Source organism: Scophthalmus maximus, chromosome 1 (genome assembly GCF_022379125.1).
Source record: "Scophthalmus maximus strain ysfricsl-2021 chromosome 1, ASM2237912v1, whole genome shotgun sequence".
In the NCBI taxonomy this organism is placed as follows: Eukaryota; Metazoa; Chordata; class Actinopteri; order Pleuronectiformes; family Scophthalmidae; genus Scophthalmus; species Scophthalmus maximus.
The window spans coordinates 17,732,989-17,756,910 of record NC_061515.1 but is presented as its reverse complement, the minus strand read 5'-3'; the positions used below and the strand labels follow the sequence as shown (position 1 = coordinate 17,756,910).

The window sequence follows — 23,922 nt, the reverse complement described above, 5'->3', positions numbered from 1 at the left end:
CTGTCAAGTTTCCTCGAAAGAAACCAAGCGGTTTGGTTCTAAATCAGAAAATAACTAAGTGCTGAGACTGTTTTATGCAACTTACATTAGTTAAGCGTTGACTTTGTCATTGACTCAAAAATTTATTCTTGTGGTTTTCATTTGAATTTTTATTCATCTACAGAGACAAAACACAAACAGATAGCGTTTGAGGTGCGGGGGGACACATAGAGCTTACATAGTCCTGCCCCAACTTTACAATATATTATTGCAAAAAAACAAAACAATATTATATATATATATGCTGCATGTATATCTGCAGGGCATACAATAGCATACTGTACAACAATACACAAATTAAATTGCAAAATATTATTTTAGGTTTCCTCCTTGCTGTGTTGGTCAAATATTATTTTTTCTTGTTTCTATATTTGAACTGTGTTATTGTAATATTTATTTATTCATTCTGAATTATGTCTGGCAGATCAATGTCTGCCAGACATTGATCACCTTTGTTGTTGCATGTTCCTCCAGATAAACATCCCAATGTTGTGCAAACTTATTGTCATTAACCACTAATCACTAGAGTTTTTACTCAAGAACAGACGGAGTTGGATTGCCAAAAAAAAATGGAGTTTTACAAAAAAAAAAATGAAGCACTGCTATACGCTCTATTTTGCTGGTACCCTTAGCAAAGCAGTCAGCAGGGACACCTATCCAGGGAGTTTGAAATGTGTTCTGCAATTTATTCTTTCTGGCAGACTTGATATACCTTTGGTTTTTATTCCAAAAAAATAAATACTAGAAAAACATATTAAGATACGAAAAAGATTGGGTACTTTATTGTCACGGTGATGGTCTGTACAATTAACAGAGAACTGAGGCGCTTATGGTAAAAGTCAGATTTGTGAATACATTTCCCTTGCTAATACTGAGAGACACCGTCTGGGCAGAGGACAAAAACCCAATTAGAATTCACAGACAAACATACACAGATTACCAACAGTTATGATGCTAGTTTTGAAAGAAATAATCATCTGAATAGGTTTGGGTTCATATTTACATATATCATTTACAAAAACTGCACCTCAGTGCAAGGCAACAGATTTACAAGATGAAGCAGCAGAGTTAAGTGTTTGGTTGGTGAAATGCATCATACTGGTGGTGTTAGTGTACAGTGTCATACAAAACAGCAGTGGTGAGTGGAATTATTGCATAAAAACTGCTCATCTTAAGTTATATAAGTAGCTTAAGATCCATGTAAGTTGAGATGCACATCAGGGACAAGATGATCCCTTTGGAGTTGTCTGGGTCTGCTGCAGGACAGTATTTCTCAGTATTCCTCCTCTCCCTCCTGCATATCCTCAGGAGGTACAGTCTCAAACAGAGGGATTAGGCTGATACATAAGCCGGTCCTCTGGGTGCGCTTAGGTATTCCAGTCCAGTTATTCATTAAACAGTCCTACAAGGAGAGCAGAGAAGGTAGACAAGTAATTCAAGACGTGAGCTGCAAGTAAAATAGATCAAAATTTAATAAGTGTTGCTTTTCTTGCCGCAAAACAAACAATACTCTTTCAATCAATAAATGTATTTGAAGTGTAAAAATCACCATTAGACATGGTCTCAAATGCACTTTTCAATCAAATGAACACATAAAGTAACAAACAGCAATTGGACAAGAGCAATACATTTATTTGTGCAATAAAGACAAAGTGATAGAAAAAGGATATTGATATTTTAAGCAAACAATTCATTTATCACAAGAGGTATCGTAGTCATGATTAAATGATTGAAAAAATTCAGAAGGCCCTTTCCTACAAAAGTTGGCCTATTTCCCGAAGACTTAATGTTATGTTGTAAAACGTTTCCAAGTAACGGAATTTACGGGTTGTTAGTAAAGATTGTACAGAATAAACTGTAATACTGATAAAGAGCCAGCATATCATTTTACATCATTTTTTTGATCTACAATCATTTTGATGATCTGCACCTCAGTGTCTTAGAGGTTAGGACGCCAACCATGACAACAGACTGCTCCGCTGCTGAGTCAGACTGGAAACCACTGTTACCTCCACCAAGGCGGTTATGTGTTCATTGCAGGATTCCTCGGAGTGGATCCGGGGAATTTGTTTTCATTTTCTTAAACATGGTGAGATAAGGGCATTCGCCTTGGAAGAGGGATGCGCTCTCTCCGAGTGCCCCTCTGGTCTAATTTCTGTCACCTCCCATATTGTTATTTATCTGCTGGCAATATCCAATAAAGGCCAAATAGAAATTATTTTGTTTTAGATAATCTGTTAACAATGTCAGTCAAAGCAAGAATACAAGAAACTCTTTTCCAGCTTCTTTGTTTTCAGGATTTGCTCTTTTCTGTTTTAAGTCATTATAAACTAATGGGGCAATTTACAGACTAAACAATCAATGAAAAAAAAATCTGTTGCTGACATGATAGAGCATATCCATATCAATTATTTCAATCTGTTTACCTTACTAAAAAATGTACTGTCAGTTGGTGATGGAAATCACATTTATAGATTTACTCACCCTTCTGCTTAGTTCTGCCCTCCTCTCCTTGCCCTTCCTCTGCCTCTATATTGTCCCTGCCTCCTTCAGTTTGGCCACCAGGTCGTCCACCGTCTCCACCTTCATCCCAGACTGCCTCTGAGGGGGCTCGTCCACTCTCAACACCTCCAACCGCGATGTGAGGTCCACTCCTAAGTCTGCAGGTTTCATGTTAGCTATTTTCTTCTTCTTGGCTTTCTGAGAGGAAGGAAACACGAGAGAAGGGAAGTGTACATATTCCATAACAGTGCTTCTAGAAGTTATGAATGCAGTGAATGCTGTAAAGAATCATACTCGTGTCTCAACTGTAACATTTATTTTTTCTCCACACAAATCCAATTATATTCCTGACGACGAAACTATGATTTTAATGCATTTTTCTCCACTCGTGTGTTACTAACCACAATTCCTTGAACCTACCATGATGTTAGGCAGAGTTGCATATCTGGGGGTGTTGAGTCGAAGGTCTGCTGTCACCACTGCCGGTGTGTTGATTTTAATCGTCTCCAGGCCACCATCAATTTCTCTCACCACTTTAAGCATGTTTCCTTCAAATGAAACCTCTGATGCAAAAGTGCCCTGAAATATAAATATGCATCATGGATTCATAAAAGTGACATTTTCTTGCATCATGTCTAACCTTGCACTGTAAAGAGAGTAAACATCACTGGTGAGTTTACTTGAAGTCATGAGACTGTCATTGTGTCCCATCTGCTGGCTGGCCTGTGTAACTACAACTATAATTTAAATTGTGAAATAATTGAAGGTAAATATGTCTAAAAAAAGAAACTGCTGAAAATGAAAGGTAACACTGGTAGTTATATGGAAATTAAGTTAGAGAAATGTCTGGATTTACACTATAATCTGAGCATCAGGCTGCTCGCCCTGTGAGATAACATGTCAAAGTGCTCCATCTATTGGTCAGACACGGGAACGTCACTGCAGCTGTCCAAGTATCCTTTAACCTGCTTTGCTGATCTGTGCAGGTTCATTGCAGCTTTTACTGACTCAAACGAGTCTCCATTAACTTTGATAAGGCAGTTGGGACAGGAGCATAGCCTGATAGCAGCTACAACTAAAACACTTAAAATAGAAACTGACTTGCAGTATTCACTTGGTCCAGAGTCAGATCATTTTAGCCCAAAATGGGCCATCCTTATTTTTGGGACAAATGATCTAATTCCGGCTAAGAACGACTATTTCAATAGACTGCCAGTCACCTGAGGCCAGTCCAGCAAGGCTGCCGTCATTTGGCCAGTCTGATTGCAGTCGTCATCGATGGCCTATAAAAGCAACACAATTCATTAAGTGAAGGTAACAGCGGCGCAAGACCTGAGTTTTCATTAGAGTATGAGAGCAAAGAGAAAGCAAGAGAAAAAATGTATCAGATTTTCTTTACCTGTTTGCCAAGGATGACAAGTTGTGCATCCTCCTTCTTGGCCAAGGCAGCCATGATCTTGGAGACCTGCAGGGGTCCCAAGCTTTCATAGTCTTTGCCAGTCACTTCCACGTGAATGCCTCGGTCTGCCCCCATGGCAAGGGCCGTACGGATGGTCTCCTGAGTCAGGAGAAATGTGGGTAAAATAAATTATTTTAAAAAAAGTTTTTTGTTGGGGTGGTGTTTGTTAATTACATGGTTCTGCTCCAAACCTGAAAGGTTTAAAACACATTGTGATATGGCCTTAAAATGTACATCACATTTCTTTCAGTATCAGTTACTGGAACAATTTGCTTTCTAATGTTTACTTATTTCTGTAATGTGCCCTAGCTGATAAATTACATGATGACTAATTTAACACTGCACATGAAATCTTGTTTATATGAAACTGGCAGTTGTAACTAATCTCAGTCGATATACATGGGATTCCAACAATAATTAATTTAACTGAAACATATACTGTAATTAATACAGTACACAATGATAATAATAGTACATAATTCTATTCTGCAACACAGGCAAACGTGTAAAACATGTAATTATTTGTTTCTCCATAAATAATTTACCTTTTCAATAAGTATTTGCAACATTACATCGATATTGTATCAAAATTATTACAAATAATGCTAGACAAGATTAAATTCACTTGAAACAACCCTTTCAAAATTATGCAACCAGGGACACCGCACTGCATTTCTCCGGGACACCGGCCCCATTGCACCCACCTGTGCCTGCTGTGGCCCGCAGCTGACGGCCACGACCTCCTTGATAAGCTTCTTCTCCTTCATTTTGACGGCCTCCTCCACAGCAATCTCACAGAAGGGGTTCATGGAGTGCTTCACGCCATCCGTCACCACGCCACTCTTGTCCGGCTTCACGCGAATCTGAGGAGGAGCAAATTACAGCAGGACAGAGTCATTGGTACTACACTGGTGCCAGATGACAAACTATCCAGACAGTCTCGATTTGTATCTTGACTTTTTTTGCTGCTTTCACTTTTTATTTCATGAGATTTTGGAACATAGCCGCAGAGATTTCACCCCACTCAGTCACAAGGGCCCTTGTAAATTCCGGCGCTGCCGTTAAGTGATAGTGCTTGGCTCACAGCTCATGTATCAACTTGACCTGGCTTTGTTTGGGGTGGCACTGTCCGGCTGAAACAACGGCGGGCATTAGGTTACCACAACGCTGATAGCATACCATAGATTATCTGTCAACTTGCACTAGTAAGCTATAGCTTATAAATTTTCCCTGAAACTTAACTAAGGGATCGGGACCAAAACTATGAAAAATGGCTGCAGACTAAACATACATACAGTATGTAGACGGGTGTCCATACACTTTTACGAATATACAAGTGGTACTCATCTATCCTATAGCTTTTTATATACAAAATACTCTGCAATAATCGATCCACACCGGCATCTGAATAAATGATCATTTCATAAAATGACTTAATCTGACACATGCTTATGACATAGAAGCATACCTAAGAATCAAAAATGAACAATTAGAAAATAAATGGATTTTAAAAAATAAGAAAAGGTAGTTTTCCTAGATTACATTTACAAGTTGTTCATCTGTCTGAGTATCGGTGACACTGCACAGATCCTGCTGAGGGCAGCTGAAGCAGGAATACGAAACAGCTGATCAGAGCTTTTGATTAGGGTGTTGTGCTTCATATCTATGATTCAGATCAAACACGCGCCTCGAGATTACAGTAAACTGAATCAGTGCACCGCACACCATCGATTTACAGACTTCTTTGAAAGGGGGAAAAAACTAAGCTGAATCTAAGGAGGACATACCAACGGTTGAGCCTGACATTAGGTTACACAACTTGACAACACCAGCAGCAGAAGGTCAAACACAGCAGCGTTTGCTAACTACGACCTCAATCATCCATCGTGCTGTAAATGACTTTACCTAGAGACAGACAGGTTACCTCAAAATGTGAAGAGTCAACGGTGTGTGTGTGAGGCTTAGCTCTTGTCTCACAGCCGGTTGGCATTAGCATGCTAAAGTTAGCTAGCGGCACAGGGAAAGTCAAGTGAGTGAGCACAGGAAAACAATATTTTAAAACGTGAATACGACAGTCGAGAGTGTAAGCAGCGTGTTACCTTAACTGCGTAGTCAATGACGCGCTTAACTCCAACGAGAACACGGCCAGACATTGTGGAGGACACGTTCGACTAGGCTGGTGTAGAGAGAGATAACGCGACACAAGTCACCTAAACGAAGCTTCACCCGTGGAAGAGAGAGGTCGGAATTATTTTAGGGTGATTCCAGTGGAGGGGACCGCCTACCATTTCAGCCAATGAGGCGCTGAGAAAATCCAACGCTCTCCCCTCTAATTGGTTGAGACGCGGTCGCATGTGTTGTTAAATTCAACATGAAGCCAGACGCTGTAATGTCAGAAAGGATTATTGATGAAAACTTGTTTATTTAAAGCAGGTTTAACAGTTATTTAATTATCGCTTAATGCACCTTGTGGAATGCCTTATTTTTTCTTCTTAAATGTGTGAAATAGGAAAAAATTACCCGCAAATAATGTGGTCCCTCTCACAACTGTGTCGTTAACAAAACCCGACGAAGAAGCGTTCCGCTTTATGTGGGGTAAAGTTCACGGCAAGCACAAGGGTGACGTAGGCAGTTTATTAAATATACATATTTAAAAACAATGTAATGTAAGAAAGCGGTCCTTCACTACATCCTGTCCAGATGAAGATTATAATGGTCATTCCTTTTTTTTTATTAAAACTGTTTCAAAGAGGCATCGATTCAACTGGAGGATGTAGTTTGTGGTGCTGTTGAACTGCACTCACTGGGTTAGAGGAAGCAAAAAAACATGAAAAACGAACATTGGGGCAGCTGTGGCTCAGGACGTAGAGCCGTTTGGCGGTTCGATCCCACCTCTCGCCAGTACACATGTCGTTGTGTCCTTGGGCAAGACACTTAACCCTAACTTGCCACTGTCGCCCCTACCGACAGTGCATGAATGAGTATGAATGTGACAGAAAAATGCGTGGTAAATAGCAGCGCTGTATGAATGTGTGTAGATGGGAGAATGTGACTTTCCTGTAAAGCGCTTTGAGTGGTCTATATGACTAGAAAAGCGCTATATAAATACAGTCCATTTAACATTGTACAATGCAGGGACACCACAAATCACAGCATCCAATATGACCATAAATTAACTTCTGCCAGGTTACACCAATTCTCTTCAGTTCAAAGAAAAACGGGACATTTTATAGTGGCTGTTGTATTAGACTGCATTTGTTTGGATGATGTACTTTAAATCACCTGGCAAGTTATAAGCACATCATTAACCATGGCAGAGTAAGTCCACATTCACTCAGCAAACCCGAGGCCCTCTGAATGTGGCAGTATATACTGCTGTGCGCTGGAGAAGTTGGAATAATTAACTTCGCAAATTAGAATAATAACAAAAATGGATTTACAATCTATAATGATAACTATTATTACGATTAATAATATGATTATCATCATGATCCTCATTATTATTATTTTATTATTAGCCTAGAAGTAGCCGTAGTAGTAGTAGTATTTTTTGTTGTTATTATTTGCTCATAGAGCACTCATTAACAAGTGTTTGACGATAAAAAACAAGGAGTAAATGCTACAAAATCAATAAAAAATCTTAATCATGTATCCAAAATGAGATCAAACCCCCCCCCCCCCCCCCCCCCCAAAAAAAAGAATACTGTAAATAGTGTCAAGTTAAAATAATAGTGCTTGTTATATTCTTGAAATAGACTTATTACGCCAGCTTATACCTTGGTCCTTGTGCACCTAAAATTACCCGTCAAAGATAATTTTGTATTTCTCCTGGAGCAAAAAAAATAAAAAATAAGTTGAATTATTTTTTGTCCTCCCCATGTCTCTGATCCAACATCGCACACATGACTTATATAATATTTCTGCGCTCCTCCGCGATCGGTGTTTATGTGTGTGTGTGTGTGTGTGTGTGTCTGTGTGTGTGGGAGGGAAACGGCTGCCTCGAGCGTGATGGTCGCCGTGCGAGCCTCAAATCCTTTGGAGCTCGACAGCTGATCCCGAGAGCGGAGCACCTCGGATCGGGCAGCTGCAGCAGCGGCCTCCATTTTGACTCCGACGCCGAGCGCTGCCTCACGTGTCCTGGGCCGTCTCTCTCACATGACCCGAGTGTTTGTTCCCGTGATCAGCGCTTCCATCTCCGCCCGTGACACCGAATATCACATTTGATCGTAACCCTGATGGATATGCTCGAACAGAGTCTGGACACCGCAAGGTAACCGACGCCCCGGCCAAAATGGCTAACTGAGAGGCAGCTAGCTCCCAGATGCTATTTGTGATAGCTAGTTTACGACGCTAACTAAGGCCCGGACCTGAAAGAGCTGCTGTCAAACATAAAGACTGTACGCGAGTGAGCACGAGAAGTGGAAGGGTTGTTGTCGAGTCGGCCGAGGAGTTGTATGATAGAAACACAGGAAGGAAGTAAAAACATGATCATAATTAGCTAATAACATATAGCTACGTTAGCTCCGGTTAGCCATTTTAAACAAAAACAACTTAGTTGTCAGCCGCTGTAGGTGAGCTGAGGACAGTGGCAATGGTGTGTTTGTCTGTGCGAGTGTTCTGTGGGGTTACATGGCCACTTGTTCAGGTTTGCCATCAGCAAAAGGCAACATTTTAGGGTTTCTAATTTTACACACAAAGTTTGCGTTGTCATTAAAAAACAACAACAACAACAACAACAACAACTACTACTTACATGTGCATTCTGTTTGCAGCCAAGAAAAGCCAGAGGAAGAAGTGATCCAGACATCTGAAGGTGAGAGATCATGTAATAAAGTTGTCATTGACAACATTCTGGCACCTGCACAGCAGTAATGTGCATATTTAGTTTTTATAGGCAAAAACCATACAACAGTTGACACAAATAAGGTCTGCCTCATTTGGTGTAAACATAATGTAGTTTCATGTTTTCTTTGCTTGGTTAACATGCAGTCGTGAAATTGTTTTCTGCAGCTGAATGCAGAACCCCTGGGGTTCGGTGCCTGTCTCTCGTTATTAGTTCTCACAACTGACTTTTTTCTTTTGTCCACTTTCCTCCCCGATGAGACGGAACAGGGGAAGAGCAGACAACCGTGACAATAGCCAGCGTTCAACAGGCCGCAGCATTTGGTGACCATAATATACAATATCAGTTCCGCACCGAGGGTGGGCAGGTGAGTAAATAAAGAATCGGCGTTGTGACGCTGCATGTGATTGTTGTTGCCTCACAGGCCACTTCAGTTTTTATATTTTCACTCTGTATATATGTAGATTGCTTTTTGTAAACAGTGTGTTCCTGTATTTTTAATTGTATTTTTGCTACCCTGTGTGATACTCTGCTCCTGTGACAATGCAATTTCCCTATATTTGTCTATTCTATTCTATTCTATTCAGAACCCCCCCCCCCAAAAAAACCCCCCCATAAAATGCCTTTAAGTCATATGGGCCAGTTTGCATCAGCTCAGCACTCGCAACGCAAAACGGCACAGGGCAGAATTACTTCAGATGTCTGGCCGACTAAATGTGTTTGTGCAGAGACATAATGAGCAGCGGACAGAGTGGCATTAAAAATTGAAATTAAAAACGTGTTTGGAAGGATTTGGTCGCATGCATAGTGCAATGTGACGGTGGGGAGACGGTATGATTTGTCAGTAAACAACATATTGCGCCGCGTGTATGTGTTCATAATTTAGAGTACTCATTGTGGTTAAGGCTTGGTCACACTGAGTGTCTGCGTGTAAGTACTCTCGCCTCGCAGTGAGAAAAAACCCTGACTTCCCCTTACGAACAGTCTTGTCAGTGTAAAGTTGACTCTGTTACGGTGTCGGGCGTTCAGGAGTCAGGAGGACAGAAAGCTTTAGATCGCCTGAAGGTATGAGTGTTTGCTTTTTTCCTTGTCTCATGATTGATTGGTTGCTCTTTGTCAATACTGTCTCCTCGCTGTCCACCAGTCTAGTAATCACAAGAGCAGTGGGTGGACGGTGACAGGCAACAGGACAGTGATGCAAATAAAAAAACAGCTCGGAAAAAGCAGTGCGCCGTTCAAGTTTTATCCTTATATGGCTGATTTACACTAGAGGGGTATTAAGGCAATGATCCATGTAGCTCATTTGGCGTGCTAGCCTGAGCGATCATGTGATTACAGTCTTGTCTCGGATTGACACGAGGCCACTGTCACATGTCAGTCAGGAGGAGGGTCACATGATGGAGGGACACAAATACTGATTCTTGGAACAAACAAGCCAATTTCTGCGACTCGTTTTCAAAATTGAATCAGGCGCATTCTGATGCGTAAGCATAAATGTGTCTGGGATGGTGAGAGCAATGCGCCGGTGAGGTTTGGATTTGAGTGTCAGATACTCAGGGCTCGGCTGAACTGAAGCTGAAGATATGATAAACAAATCCACAAGTCAGGTAAGGTTGTTTTGATTTGGGCACAGCACTTCTGCCATGAAGACTGTAGGAAACCACACTAAAGTACAGCTGGTTGCTTCAGATATTTTTTCCGCTGAGCGCCTCTTTCACTTGTGTCTTGTCCCACACTACAGGTGACGTATCGAGTTGTTCAGGTGACTGACCAGCACCTCGACGGAAGAGACGATGGGGGCGGAGCAGTGAGCGTTGTTTCAACTTCTGCCTTTGCTGGCGCTCCTCAGGCTGTTGCTCAGGTACCTCAATCTTCTTTCCATTAATGAAAGGGATCCCACTTGTATTATAGACTGTTTTCAAAGACTGTAGTCTTTATCCACATCTTTAAGGCTTTTGCTATCAAATGTGATTATGATCCGAGAATCTCCCCGAAAAGACTAAAACCATTGATAGTTAAACCCTACCTACGAGTTTGGTCTCTGCAGGCACCGTCTGAGGTCAGTCATTCCGTACAGCTCCAATGTTTTCCAGACACTTCAAAAAAAATATGTGAAAGAGAAATTCAGTTTCCGTATTTCAATTTAAGTGTAGTTAATTCTTCCGTGCTCGTAAAACAGGCAGTGCGGCGTTAACGGTGATGCATGTGCCTGCATTTGCCCTGTCTCTGCGACTAACAGAGACTAAAGATGTCGTTGCAGAGTTATTTTTAAATGAACTGCAGTAGTTACTGCAAAGCGGTTACAGCCAGATTTAGAACATGTTTTTAGTCGTAAACATGCATTTTTTTCCTTTTTTATGAGCAGAACAAATGTCTTCATTTGTAGTATACTGATGTCTTTATCAACTTTGTTGTTACCTCTGCTAACAAGATCACAGCAACTTGTTTTCCCCTTCCCTTTATCCCTGCTGTCAAACTGCACCGTGTCTTGCTTGGGGGTCTAGAGGGGATACTGGAATTGAGTCTGACAGAGACTGAGGTGTGCGTTTACCTGCTGTGACTGCTCCATTGCTACTTGTTCAAGTTCTCTTCTGTCTCGCTCTTATCTGTTGCAGGCTGTGATCCAAAACCCTTTCAGTAATGGAGGAAGCCCAGCAGGAGAGGCGGTGGGTGGGGAGACGCGCTTCGCTTACTTCCCGGCGGCCGCGGTGAGCGATGGGACTGTGTCTGTGCAGGCTGCCGCGGACCCCACACTCACACAGGCAGGGGGTGAGTCACTACTCACACTTAATTTGGGCTGAAGCTCACAATAGCGCCGCAGGGCTAATTTAGCCATTATTTTAACCGACAAAGTGAACATCAGCCCTTTTTTTCCAGTTGTTGTAAATGAACCATGAGCATCAACAGTTTGGGCTGATGTAAAAGAAAATAGCACCACACAAAGTGTCGTAGGTTATGACTTAAGTTGCTCTTTTTGCTGAATACTGTGATTGAAATGTGATACGATGTTCACAAACAGTTTATTTAGATGCTTCTAATGAACGTTTTTAATAAGAAAAGATTTTCTGTCATATAAACCCGGCAGCATATTCAGTTCATTAACAGATTCATTGCTCAGTAATGTGTCAGAAACATCTTTGCCATGTTCAAAATATGCTTCCTGCAACCGTTTGTATACAGCACAAGTCAAATATTAACTGAAATCAAGTTAGTTCCACTAATAATATTTACTGTTTGCTTCATGTCACATGTCCACCCACACTCCCTCTCTTCCCCATCACTGCCAAAGTTGTCGCCTGGCTATACTAACCGTCTTTGCAATTTTAATATGCCGGTGATCCAGCAGTGGTCGGTCAGAATACCACTGGCTGGAGGTTGCTGTCCTCTGCTCTCCACGAGGGTGGTCAGGGCTTTGTTGACCTGGAGAATGTAGCCTTGATGCTCTGTTACACGCAATCCAGTATCTGCTTGTTCTGTGTAATTCAGCCAGATCTAGATCGAGTGGAAACACTGTTGCAGATGGCTGGCTGTTGAATGGTGGATTGGTAGTATTTTCTCATGGTTTTAGAGGAGGTGAACACTGCAGACCTCTCCAGATTTTATAGGTCGAGAATGTAGTGCCTGGAATACACAAATGTTTATTAGTCTAGGACCTCTTAGTTCATTTTCGATTGCCAAAAGGCGTTACCAACGGACCACAATTGGATTGAAAGACCTGCAACCAATGAGAACAAAAAATCATGTGACGTCTGTTTAGCGACACGAAAATGTCAACAGACCAGAGCAGAGAGGAAATGTCTGTGATGATGATTCCACAATGTCTGTGAACCAGTGTTGTCGTTTTTGTGGGAGACATGTGAAAATATCTGGTACTTTAAGTCGAATGCTCGTTCATCAGCAGCAGCCTTCGTTGTTTACAAAAGTCGATTCTCTCCGCGTCACAGTATAAACCCTGCCCATGATCAGATAATCGGTTGTGACTGGACCGGCAAGCTTTCTGCCGGAGGGAAATCACTTCCCATAGGAGGGGATCCAGAACCGTATACTGGCCGACCAAATGAAATGAGCTCCCACAATTTACCTGGTTCCCAGGCTACAGAGGTTATGGAAAGTAACTTGTGTTTCTTCACCAATTGTCTCTGCTGTGCCTTTGTGTACATGATATTCACAGACTAAATTGGAGCTGCTCACAAAACAATTGAAGCTTATTATATGTATATAACTTATTTTTATATTGCACAAATATCACCTATTTGCACAATAGCATTTCATAATAATACGCCATATTCCCTGCCTAGTATTTAGCTCACCTGGCTTGTAAACCAACACATTTCCCAGCGAAACATAACAGTTTTGTCATATTCCAGAAAAGACAGAAATACAGGCACAATCATTTATTTATTTGTTCGTTTGTGTAGTTTCCCTTTAGCAAGTTATATTTTTTATGTATTCCATCCATAACAGATTACTGACTTAGCTTATCAGGCTAATGCAGCACATCCACACACACACACACACACACACACACACACACACACACACCACCACCGCCTTTGGCCAAGCACTGTGATGTCTTCTTAAATCACATGACACACCCACAGTAGTCTGAAACCCTCCAGGCTGCATCAATTGACTCACCTCTATTATAACTAGTACGGCCCGCTCTAGGTGCAGCGACAGAAAACCACTATGAACAGTGTGCTTTGGTCTGCTATGGCAAGTTTGATGTAGCAGGAGGTAAAGAGCCTGACGTGTGTCACGCCTCTTAAAACATTAAGATGTGGCTTCGCTCAGTGGGAACGTTTTCTGCAGTAAGAGGAGAGTGGGAAAACTAGAATGCTCGGCCAACACACTGTGGACTGGCCTGGCAAGTTTCATTAGTGGAATGCACACCCTTTTGTTTTTACCTGTGGGTTTTTTTCTTATTCCTTTTGGTAGTTGTTGTGAGCGGCTGCCTGGTGATGCCACAGAGGGGGCACGGAGGTTGAAGTGTCTTTGCTGTGGGAAACGGTTAAACGCCAGGGCCTTGAGGGGGAAGTGGGCCGTTGTCTCCTTCTCTTTCTCTTCTCCGAGCCTCGGGCAGTTTATGCAGACATGACAAACAGTACTGGTCGAGGAGTGCGCTGTAGGGCGGAGGTGGACAGCGCGTTACAAACTGCCCTTTCCTATGAGGTTAGGGAGTGTGGAGCAGTGAACCACATTCTTGCAAGACCGGACCCTGGAGTGGGAAGTGCTTGACCTTTATATATTATTTTGTAGTATTTTGACCAAAGAAAAGGTGCTTTTAGACAAATAGTCAAGAACAACGATAGGGAGAGATGGGAGCGGGGGGGGGGGAGATAAACTACAGGCTGTTGTGAAATTTAAATTCATTCATTTCTATAAGTACATTTCAGATTTTGAAGTATTTTTTTGTCAGATTTTCAGTATTCATGTTGAACACAGATTCAACCGCTTTATTGTTTGTTGAAGAAAACTATCTGGGGACAAAAAATGTCCAGTTTACTGTACATTTCTTGTTTTTTGGCTGATTTACTCTGTCTTTAAAATGTCAGTTAGTTGTGTTGCCTTTAAGTTTTTTTCCCCCATCCAGCCCAGTCAGTTCGGCCATCTGGTGTTAGTGTCCTACAGGTGTCATAGCAGTGCTGAAAACGGACGACATCTCCACTTCTGAGTGCGGAGTTTGTGGATTGTCAGGTTTGGTTTTGGAGTCTTGACTTGACTCTTATTCTGTCTACATGTTCATTGTACAGGAGAGGGTTTCCAGCATTGTGTGTGTGTGCCCATGTGGATTTGGGTTCCTCTTCCTTCTCTTTACAGTAAACCAACTCTTGCCAGTCTCTCCTGCCTCGTTGCCTTTCAGTCCTTTCTTTTCCCCTCATTGCTAACTAATGACTCCGGTGCATTCCACAGCCACAGGTCAGTTTTACGTGATGATGACCCCACCCGATGTCATTCAGACAGGAGCGCAGCGAACCATCGCCCCACGCACGCAGTCCTTCCCTGCGTAAGTATCAGCTCTCCACGGCTCTCGCCGCTAATTGCAACAATAACGCACATTTGAGTTTTTGGTAGCGAAGTGGCTTATATTCAGTCCAAGAAACACCGTCCATCGGAGCCCCAGGGAGACGACGTTCGAATGAGCACGGACACAAAAAGAACGCAAACTGTCATTTTTCAAGAAAATCTAAATGCTAATGCAGGAGGAGACTGGGGAAGCGGAGGGAGTTTAATTGCCGGGATATGGGGAGGCATGTAATTTTCAGCGGTGGTGGATGCAGAGAGAAATAGCAACGTTTACATGGAGCATCCAGTCGTTCGATTGGTATTTTATGGACATCATTTCCATGCCTATCCTAGTGAGTGCTACAGTAGTTGTTATTTGTTTACTCCAGACTGTTTCTCCCTAGGGAGTCTTCCTCATCTCCCCTGAGTTTATTATTATCCTTTTTAATACCATTCCATAGCAAGGGTCTTCATTTCAGCACACCCCGGTCGGCCCGTTTTCTCCCTCTCCTTCCAAAATGGTCTGCTGTTGTTTATCTCTTAAAACTCACAACATGCATCATTATAATCGCGCATCAAAAAGGAATCCATCTCGGGCTCTCTCTCTCGCTCTCTCTCCGACCGGCGGCCACATGCTGGTGATTGCTGTTATTAAGATAATCAGCAGGCTCACCTAGGCAAAGACAAAGCGAGTTGTCTTTTTAATTGCCGCGACACCAGCCTGGCGCTGGCTTATTGCGGATACTTGTTTCGATAATGAATTCCAGCGGGGCTTGGTTTTATTTTCAGGGTGCACACAGGCACATGGGTCATATTGCTAAGAAATGCAAGATTCTTAAATGTCAGAAAAAAGGTGTGTGTTGTTTTTTCTCAATCGTCAAAGACAAGGCATAGCCGTGTACTCGCTGGGTCACTCAAAAGGAACACATGGCCTATTATCAAATCGAGTTAGCACTGACCTAAGTGAATTTTCCTCCATTCGCTACCGGGCCTGAACTTAAACTTCAACTTCGCTGCCGCAAGTGTATAACCTCCCATTTACCTCCTCATCGTGGTTATTAATTAAAGACAACAAGCGAAAATCACACCACACAATTAACATTCTCTGCCTTATATTTATTTGATGTTGTCAGTTCAGGATTGTACAGTATTTGGTTTGACAGCAAAGATATTCACTGCCTCTGTGCTTCTGTGATTTTTTTTTTTTTTACAAACTTAGGATTTCTCAAAGACTTGAAGCTCCTTTGTCGGGGGGGCAGCGTTACGGGAAGTTTCTTGCCTCATAACGCAGCAACTCTGCCGTTTTAAAAAAAAAATGTTGCTGGATGTTCAGAGCGCACAACAAACTGCCTTCCGGTCGAGAGTAAAGAACGAGCTCCGTTGCAGTGTATGTCTGCGTTGCTGTGTGTTGAAATGTGAATTGAATTGTTGTTGTTTTTTTCTTTCATCTCTCACAGTCTGCCTATCTGCAATATGTTCCATTTCCATTTGTTTCCCCCTTCCATGAGTAATTTATGATTTAGTAGCAAAAGGCCTCCTGAGTTGCATTTAAGTGTAAACTAATGAACAGTGACATTATCGTTGACATGTGAGTGAAATGAATGAAACCCCCCCCCCCCCCCATCTGCCGTTCCCAGAGGTGAAAACGAGCTGCTGCAACACGAAGGTTTAAACTGGTGAGGACGTTTCCACATTTCTCCCACACTCCTGTTTTACAGTGAATGAACTAATCAAATTAGATCACAAGAAGACAGAACGCGCGCGCGCACACACACATACACAAACCTCTGCCCACCTACACTCTCCACCCCATCCCTCCCCTCGGGTCCCCCGGTGATTCCCCCCATGCTCTTGATGTGTGAAACACAGATGTATCGTTTCTTCGGTGTTGACCCCAAAAACACTGCTGTTAGTCGTTGCTTGTGGCAAACACCTTTTCCATTAGGACCCAGAAATTAGGTCATTGTTCTCCATCTGGAAACAAATGGCTCTCCACACACTTTTTATTTAGTATCATTTTCCTAGTGTCCTCTGTTGTACTCGTTTTAAGTTTTTTGTTCTCATTTAGCCTAGTTTGGAATGAGTTAGGTGATAAGCCATTCCGACAGTATTCAATGTTTGAAAGACTTGTGTATTTAGTTTAATATACCGCGTGTAGTCTATGTCAACATATCTCGTCAATACAAGTGTTCAAATCCTCGATTGAGAGATTATCACAAGCCCAGGCCGCAGTCCCTTGTATCTCAACATACACTTTACTGGTTCATTGTCCAGGCCACAGCTTGGTGTAATACTGTAGTATAATAACGGGGGGCAGAGGAAATTTTCTCTTTGTCCTCAAAGATCAATATGAGACTGTACAAACTCTAATACATCCGTGCTTCAAAATATACGGATAAATTGCTCCGGCAGTGAGATTGTGCTCCGCTAATTTTCCCCCCGATTTCTTTTGTCAGTAGCTCTCTGGCGCACTTATTTGAAGTCTGTCTATAAGTTGTGAAAGAAGGGGGGAAAATGGATACCCCTACTCTAGGCCAGTACATTTAGTTATTCAAACAGTCATCGGCTTGTTTTTTTAATGCTGTGCTGAAGAATACTGTTGGACTGAATCCATTCTACAGCTTAAATCCCATTAAGATGTCCTGAGATACAAGAGAGACTGCAGTTTGCCTTGGCTCAACTATCTCGACCTAAGACCTTCAAGCAGGCGAGTTGTGTTGACGGGTCAGAATTTACTTACAGGACGTTTATTAACTTCGTACAGCAAGGAAGCAGAGATTTATCCTGCAAACAAAAGTTTGATTCATTTCCTTTTGCATTTCTTGTCTCAGAACAACATTGAGTTAAGTGTCGCCCGTCTCATTAGAGAACCAGAAGAAGCGTGGTGGGGATATAAAGTTACATACAGATAGACCTATATGAATATATATATGAGCGCTCATGCAGAGGTGGGTGGTTTGATACATCTCTCTCCCGTCACTTCTCGGGAACTTAATTAACAGAATACCTAAGGGACGACACAGAGACGAGAGAGAAGTCGTGTCATTAGCTCTGTGCCCGGACTCCAATAGACGACATCTGGTTTCCTACAGTGTCATAATTTTTACTGCATAATAAACCAATGTCCTCCCCTCCGGGGCCACACCTGGGTGGAGGACAGCCAACAAGAACGAGAAAGTTGGAGAGTAGCCCAGCTTCAGGACTGCCTCATGTGGCAGTGCATCTCAACTGTATTCACAGGCCTCCTTTTTAAAAAGTGACGAGAAATGTGATTTACAAAAAAGGCTTGAATATGAGAGGTAACACTGAAGCGCAGGTTTTGATTGGCATGAGATTAGGGTGAATTTTCTGATCTGGATTGTATTTGTGTCTTTGAGTTTGCAGAGATGGGAAATATTGTAGCGTATGAAAAGTGTATTTTTTTATTTGTCTGTCCGTCTGCAGGAAAATGGACGGGCCACGAACACCGAGAGATGAAAGGAGGAGAGCGCAACATAATGAAGGTGGGTAATTGGCTATGATTGTGGCTTTTGATTCCATCAGACAGTGCAGACACAACGCGGAGTGGCGTCTCAATTGAGCATTTATTTTTATTCTATTTTTATTGCAGAAAGAAAAAAAATCAACAAGCCCTGTCAAAAATATTCCATTCAGAATAGATAAGAACATGTGTTTTAGGACTGGCCACCAGAGGTCACTGTTCAGCTGTCAATGTCGGATCAGTGCCAGCAGTCAGTGAAAATGACAAGATGCTTGGGATGAAATTAAATTTTTTCCAAATTGAAATTACTTCCTGATCTCTTAATCTGACGTTCCTTGCATTTATATATATTTTTCAAACCTTTTGTTATCTGTTCCTTTTTGATTTCCACCAGTCGAGAGGCGGCGGAGAGACAAGATCAACAACTGGATAGTCACCCTTTCCAAGATCATCCCAGACTGTAACATTGACAGCACCAAGACTGGAGCAGTAAGCAGCCTTTCGCCTGACTCCTCGCTGCCGCTGACCTTTTATGATGATGTTACCGTTTTTAAAATATACGTATGTGTGTGTGTGTGTGACAACATCTGTGCTCTCCTAGAGCAAAGGGGGCATCCTGTCCAAAGCGTGTGACTACATCCGTGACCTGAGGCAGAGCAACCAGCGACTGCAGGAGAGTCTGAAGGAAGTGGAGAGGATACAAGTGGACAACGAGCTGTGCAGGCAGCAGGTATGAACGTCAAGCCATCGCAAACATGGCGAGTGGTAGTTATTGTTTTTTTATTTCCGTGATTTCAATAGCGGTTGATAAAAGCTCCAAGAATGGTAATGTCAAAACTCTCCCTTTGAGGTGGTCGGGAGGAGAAGATAAATAAATTTGCACATAATGAGGCCGCCACAGTGGGCCTCAGACGTGGCTGTGAAGATTGTGACGGCGCCAATCGATTACTCTTCCTCTGGAGTGCACGACAACGTCTTTTCACTCAAATCTCAGCGGCATGAAATCCACCTTGCCCCCATATGCATTCCCCCCCCCATACACACGGTGGGCTCTGTGAGAACTAACGGCATGCTAATGCGCTCAAAAGTACGGTGAGATTGTACGTCTCTGCAATATATTCATATTCTGACGCTCAAAGCTCAAGATCCTTTGGGGGGGGGGGGGGGGGGGGGGGGGCAATGAAGTGGAGATGACATACCTCATCGATATGTGATAATCCAGGTGATTGTGGACAGGTGTCTTTGAAAAGGGGGCTGCATATAGTCTTTAGTCCCAGGAATTGCACACGCCTTGTGTGTGTGTGCTTCTCGGTGTAACTCGCGCACCTGAGACAGAAGTTTGGTCTTTTAACTTGGAGCCTATATTTAGCTTTCACAAAGATGGAGATGTTGATTTTTTCTCCTTTTTGTTCTTTGTTTTTAAGATTGAAGAGCTGAAGAACGAGAATGCTCTGCTCCGAGCACAGCTCCAGCAGCACGGCATCGAAATGGTCGGAGAGACGTCGCCGCAGTGAAGGAAAGAGCGACGCAAAGAGCCGGGGACGAGAACTGCCGCCACACGGACGCGCTGCTGTCGGGGCGGCGGACGAGGCGATGAGGAAAAAAAACAAGGACTTGTGAAGAATCACCTTCTTTTCAGTGAAAGCGTCCTTCCCCCAACCCCCAACCCCCGGGGTTGCAAACCCTTCATCGGCCAATCGTGGCCGTACTTGACTGTTCTGATCATGTTGAGATGTCGACCCGCAACGACTCAGTAGTAAATGTGCTCCGAGAGAAGACGCTCGCTCGCCACCATCAGAGTGAGAACCTCTGCTGAACTCCTCTCCCTTGTTTTGTATTTATGTAGCCTCACTCACGGACTATGATGTTTGCCATTTAATTTTGTCAGTGTATTCCCCCTCCCCCAAGTTATTACTTTTTGAATTAGTTTATGCTTTTATTCCGTTTGTTTTTCAGTTGTGTATTAATATGTTGTTTTTAGCTGCTTTAATTTATTAGTCCGCATGCTGACAGAAGCCTTCAGTTACACTGAAGCTCGTGCACCCCCAGAGAAGCAGATTGGATTTTTTTTTTTGTGAAAAAAGAACCCCACATGTTATGATTCTGCAGATGGAAATTATGTGACACATAACTCACCTAGACCCAAAGACAAACGAGGAGCTCAAGTATGCTGGCCTTTGCTTTCGGGCTAATTCATGTAAATATGACTTTATCATGTTTTAATACAGATGTTACAGAATGTCAGAGCAGATAATCTCGGGGAGTAAACAATCAATAACTCATTAACTTCACGCTGGCCCTTTGTCATAATAATCTGTGTGTGTGCAATCTCAAGGCTTGATTTGAGAAAAGAAAGTGTTTGTGGTTTAATTGAATTGTTGGGCATTTGCTTGACCAGGAAAATAACAGAACACGAAACAGTTCATCAAAAATCGCTCGTGAGGATCCAACCGATTTTTAAAAAAAAACCGCATTATTAATTACAAACAGAGCATGCAGACGATCGACGAGTGCAGTGCAGAGTTCAACTTTTGCTAACCTATATACACAAACAAATGTAGGTACTGCGGTTTTCTTTTTCATCTATTGTTCCATGTGATTTTACTGGTGTCTCAGTACCTGTAAAAAATAACCCCCACGTTTCATTTTCAAGCCGTTTGCTCTATTTTGGTATCGCGGCGCTTAAAATGCTCAATGCACAAGGGGAGAGAGCGGCACCCTGGAGAGCAGCACTCAGAAGACTCTCTGCTCACCGCTGAAACAGAGCACGCAGAAATTCTGTGTCGCACAGCTCGAAAAAAATACGGAATAGCTGGAAAGTGGGGAAACTCGGGGAGTTTGATTTCACATCCTTTTCTCCACCCACTCAGGCGAACAGTATGTAAGACTGTAATTGGCTGTACGAGCAGCAAGAGCCAATATTAACATTGTTGATGATTTTGTGAACCAATATACATGACGTGCTGTCGCTCCGCTGTGGGCGACGCGGAGGGGAGATGTCGAGCTTTTTCGGAGCCACTTAGCAGAGCACAATCGCTTCTCCCTGTACCAACCACTTAGGATGCAGCAAAACAAAAGCAACACTCGAGACTGCTGGCAAAAAAAACAAAAAACGGGCACACACGTCACATTTTTAATATCTCTTACTTCTGTCAATTTTACAGCTTGTGCTTTGGAAATAGCTGTTCTGCTACTACCGCTAGATTCAAACCCGATACGGCTAGTGTCTGATCTGTCAAACGTGGCTCCTCGCCAGAGTTGAATGATGGATATTTTGCAGTATTTTTTTTCTTTTTTTCTTTTTTTTTTTTTACATCTCAGAGAGAGAGAATTGGAGAATGTGAAGACATCTGTAATGCTTTGGAAGAAATGTTCACAAATGAAAGGTCATTCGTGGCTGAATTTTTTTCTCTCTCTCTGTCCTCCTTTCCTCTTTTGAAATGGCAAAAGAACAGGAATAAACAACTCCTCTGTCTGTAGCAGCCTCACTCTTCTCAGGTTAGAAAAAAAGTACGTCATCTTTTACAGTCAGATGGAAAATAAATACTTTCGCTAGCTAATAACCTTGATGGATCTTTGGTCGTGGCTTCATTGTCCTTTCTCCGACTCTCTGGGGGGGAGAAAAACATAGTGGAAAAATCAATACTTATTCTATCAAGTTGCTTTCCAGTCGCTCACGTTTGTCCATCTGTTAGCAGGATGTCGCACAAACTCAGGCTTCACTTCACATCCTGTCCCACAACTCCTGAGCAACATTCATATTTTTTGCTGGATCTCTTGGTTCAACGGATTTTTGTTTCCAACATGCCACAAGCTAAACATATGATACATACTTCAACACTCAGATTTCAGCCAATCTTCACAAAATTTGGTAGTAAAATATTGTAATCCTAGACATTTCTGTATACCTTTGACTATTTGCATCATCATTAATATTATTTCTCATTAATGAAAAGATTCACACATAAAAACTGACAACAAACAATCCAGCAGTTGCTGTAGGAGTAACGCTGAATCCTTATTGGTGCTCAGATGTTACATAACACCACCTCTGCATCGGTGCCTCCTCCATTTCGTGTCAGTGAAGAGAGCACCAGGAAAAACATGCACAGAAAAAACATCTCGTGTGAAATAACCTCAACTGCTGTAATTCAGGCAGAGAATGTTGTGTTGATGTAAACTCCTCCACTTTTTTTTTTTAAATCAAAGTATTTTACTGCAGCAGATCGATGACATACAACAAGTCAGTGCAACGTCACTTTTTTTTCTTTCTTTCTCTTCAATCACACAATTCTTAACCCCGTCCCCTTCCTGTTCTCCTTCGTTCTGTAAAGTCTTGTCAATCAGAATGTCTCAGATAGACAGCGAGCAGATGTAGATGAGTAAAAAAAACAAAAAAACATACATTATAAACATTTTAGTGGGCCAGCCAGTGGCGCTGTCAAGGGGGGGCCAGGGGGGCCCATGAAATCACTGGCCTCCGCTGGAGAGTTGCATGTAGCATATGCATAATATGCTACATGGTGGTAAAATGCTTCTGATATTTTACATTTGGTACTATTCATTTAAATCAATTAAGTATATTTGTATCATAGTCAAACAGTATAGTTAGGTCTAAGTACAATGATAAATAAAAACAAATGCAGCCAGCCCAGCAGCTTGTATTTGATGTATAGAAGAGCAGCAGAATTATACTAAATTCTGCTTTCATCTGTTATTTTACATTGGGTTGAATATATTTTACATTAGGTACTATCCATTTAAATAAAGTATTTGTTTATAATAGTGAAATAGTATAGTTAGGTTTAAGTGTCACAGGTTTGAAGGAGCAGGACCCAGATGAAGGTAAGAAGGAAAAAGGAGTTTATAACTAAGGTAACAAAAAGCAGACTTAAATAAGACAAAATCCAACTCTCCAAACCTCAAATCCAAAACTCTATAATAAACTACAACGCCACTGCACTGTGAAAACATTGTGTCATTTCCACCAAGTTGAGATGGAAGGCGGAAATGTGTGACCTCTGTGCGGCCTTCCAGTTTCCTTGAAACCGAGCGACCAACACAGTGGTGAAAGTGAAGACCGGTAGAGTATCTGAAACACTAGGATGGCATGTGGGGTGAGGGAGATCAATGGGCGGATAAGAAAGCGCATCCCCCTGTAAGCCCTCGATGAGCCCGAGTTTGACACGACACACGTCTGAGGCGTATTCAAGCACCACCCCGCTGCTCTAAGAGAAGAGGCAGACGTGATTTTCGATTAATCTGTTTCACCTCAGGCTGATGCCGTACTTTGACCAAACGGCACGCCTAGCAAATTTGCCGAATGACTAATTATTTTTCAGCATTTATTAGGGCCGACACCGCGTGTCTTACCTCCCCCCACTTCGGCGTCTCCGTGCTCGTCAGCCAGCGCTCAAGAGACACAGAGCTCGCCAGGCGAGCAGGTGGGCTGGCGTCTGTGTGTCTCTGCCTCTGTTTGAAGTGGCTGATCTCTGATCCCACGTTCTCCCTCTGATTGGGCAATACATACATACTCTCCGTCTGTCTGTCTGTCTGTCCGCCTCTCTTACTCCAAACAAGTAAAAGCTCTCT

The 23,922-nt window shown here is 42.5% G+C and overlaps 2 protein-coding genes across 5 annotated transcripts; one reads left to right on the top strand and one right to left on the bottom strand.

Moving 5' to 3' along the window:
• Positions 1–793: 793 nt before the first annotated feature.
• On the bottom strand, positions 794–6,258 carry etfb (electron transfer flavoprotein subunit beta). The gene is made up of 7 exons (XM_035634984.2): positions 6,100–6,258; positions 4,705–4,863; positions 3,941–4,099; positions 3,762–3,824; positions 2,962–3,120; positions 2,524–2,739; positions 794–1,441 (listed from the first exon to the last, which is right to left on the bottom strand). Exons 1-6 carry the CDS (start codon positions 6,151–6,153, stop codon positions 2,569–2,571), a joined length of 765 nt encoding a protein of 254 aa, XP_035490877.1. The 5' UTR covers positions 6,154–6,258; the 3' UTR covers positions 794–1,441; positions 2,524–2,568.
• A 1,678-nt stretch (positions 6,259–7,936) lies between these two features.
• On the top strand, positions 7,937–21,899 carry LOC118301403 (upstream stimulatory factor 2). Of its 4 annotated transcripts, none has more exons than XM_035626900.2 (11): positions 7,937–8,270; positions 8,773–8,813; positions 9,113–9,210; positions 10,585–10,704; positions 11,459–11,612; positions 14,757–14,850; positions 16,487–16,525; positions 18,294–18,352; positions 18,725–18,819; positions 18,932–19,060; positions 19,755–21,899. In XM_035626900.2, exons 1-11 carry the CDS (start codon positions 8,236–8,238, stop codon positions 19,842–19,844), a joined length of 954 nt encoding a protein of 317 aa, XP_035482793.1. In that variant the 5' UTR covers positions 7,937–8,235; the 3' UTR covers positions 19,845–21,899. The 4 variants fall into 4 exon arrangements, with proteins under 4 accessions (XP_035482793.1, XP_035482784.1, XP_035482802.1 ...); XM_035626891.2 differs by having other exon boundaries at positions 7,941–8,270; positions 9,104–9,210; XM_035626909.2 differs by lacking the exon at positions 16,487–16,525 and having other exon boundaries at positions 7,942–8,270; positions 9,104–9,210.
• Positions 21,900–23,922: the final 2,023 nt, after the last annotated feature.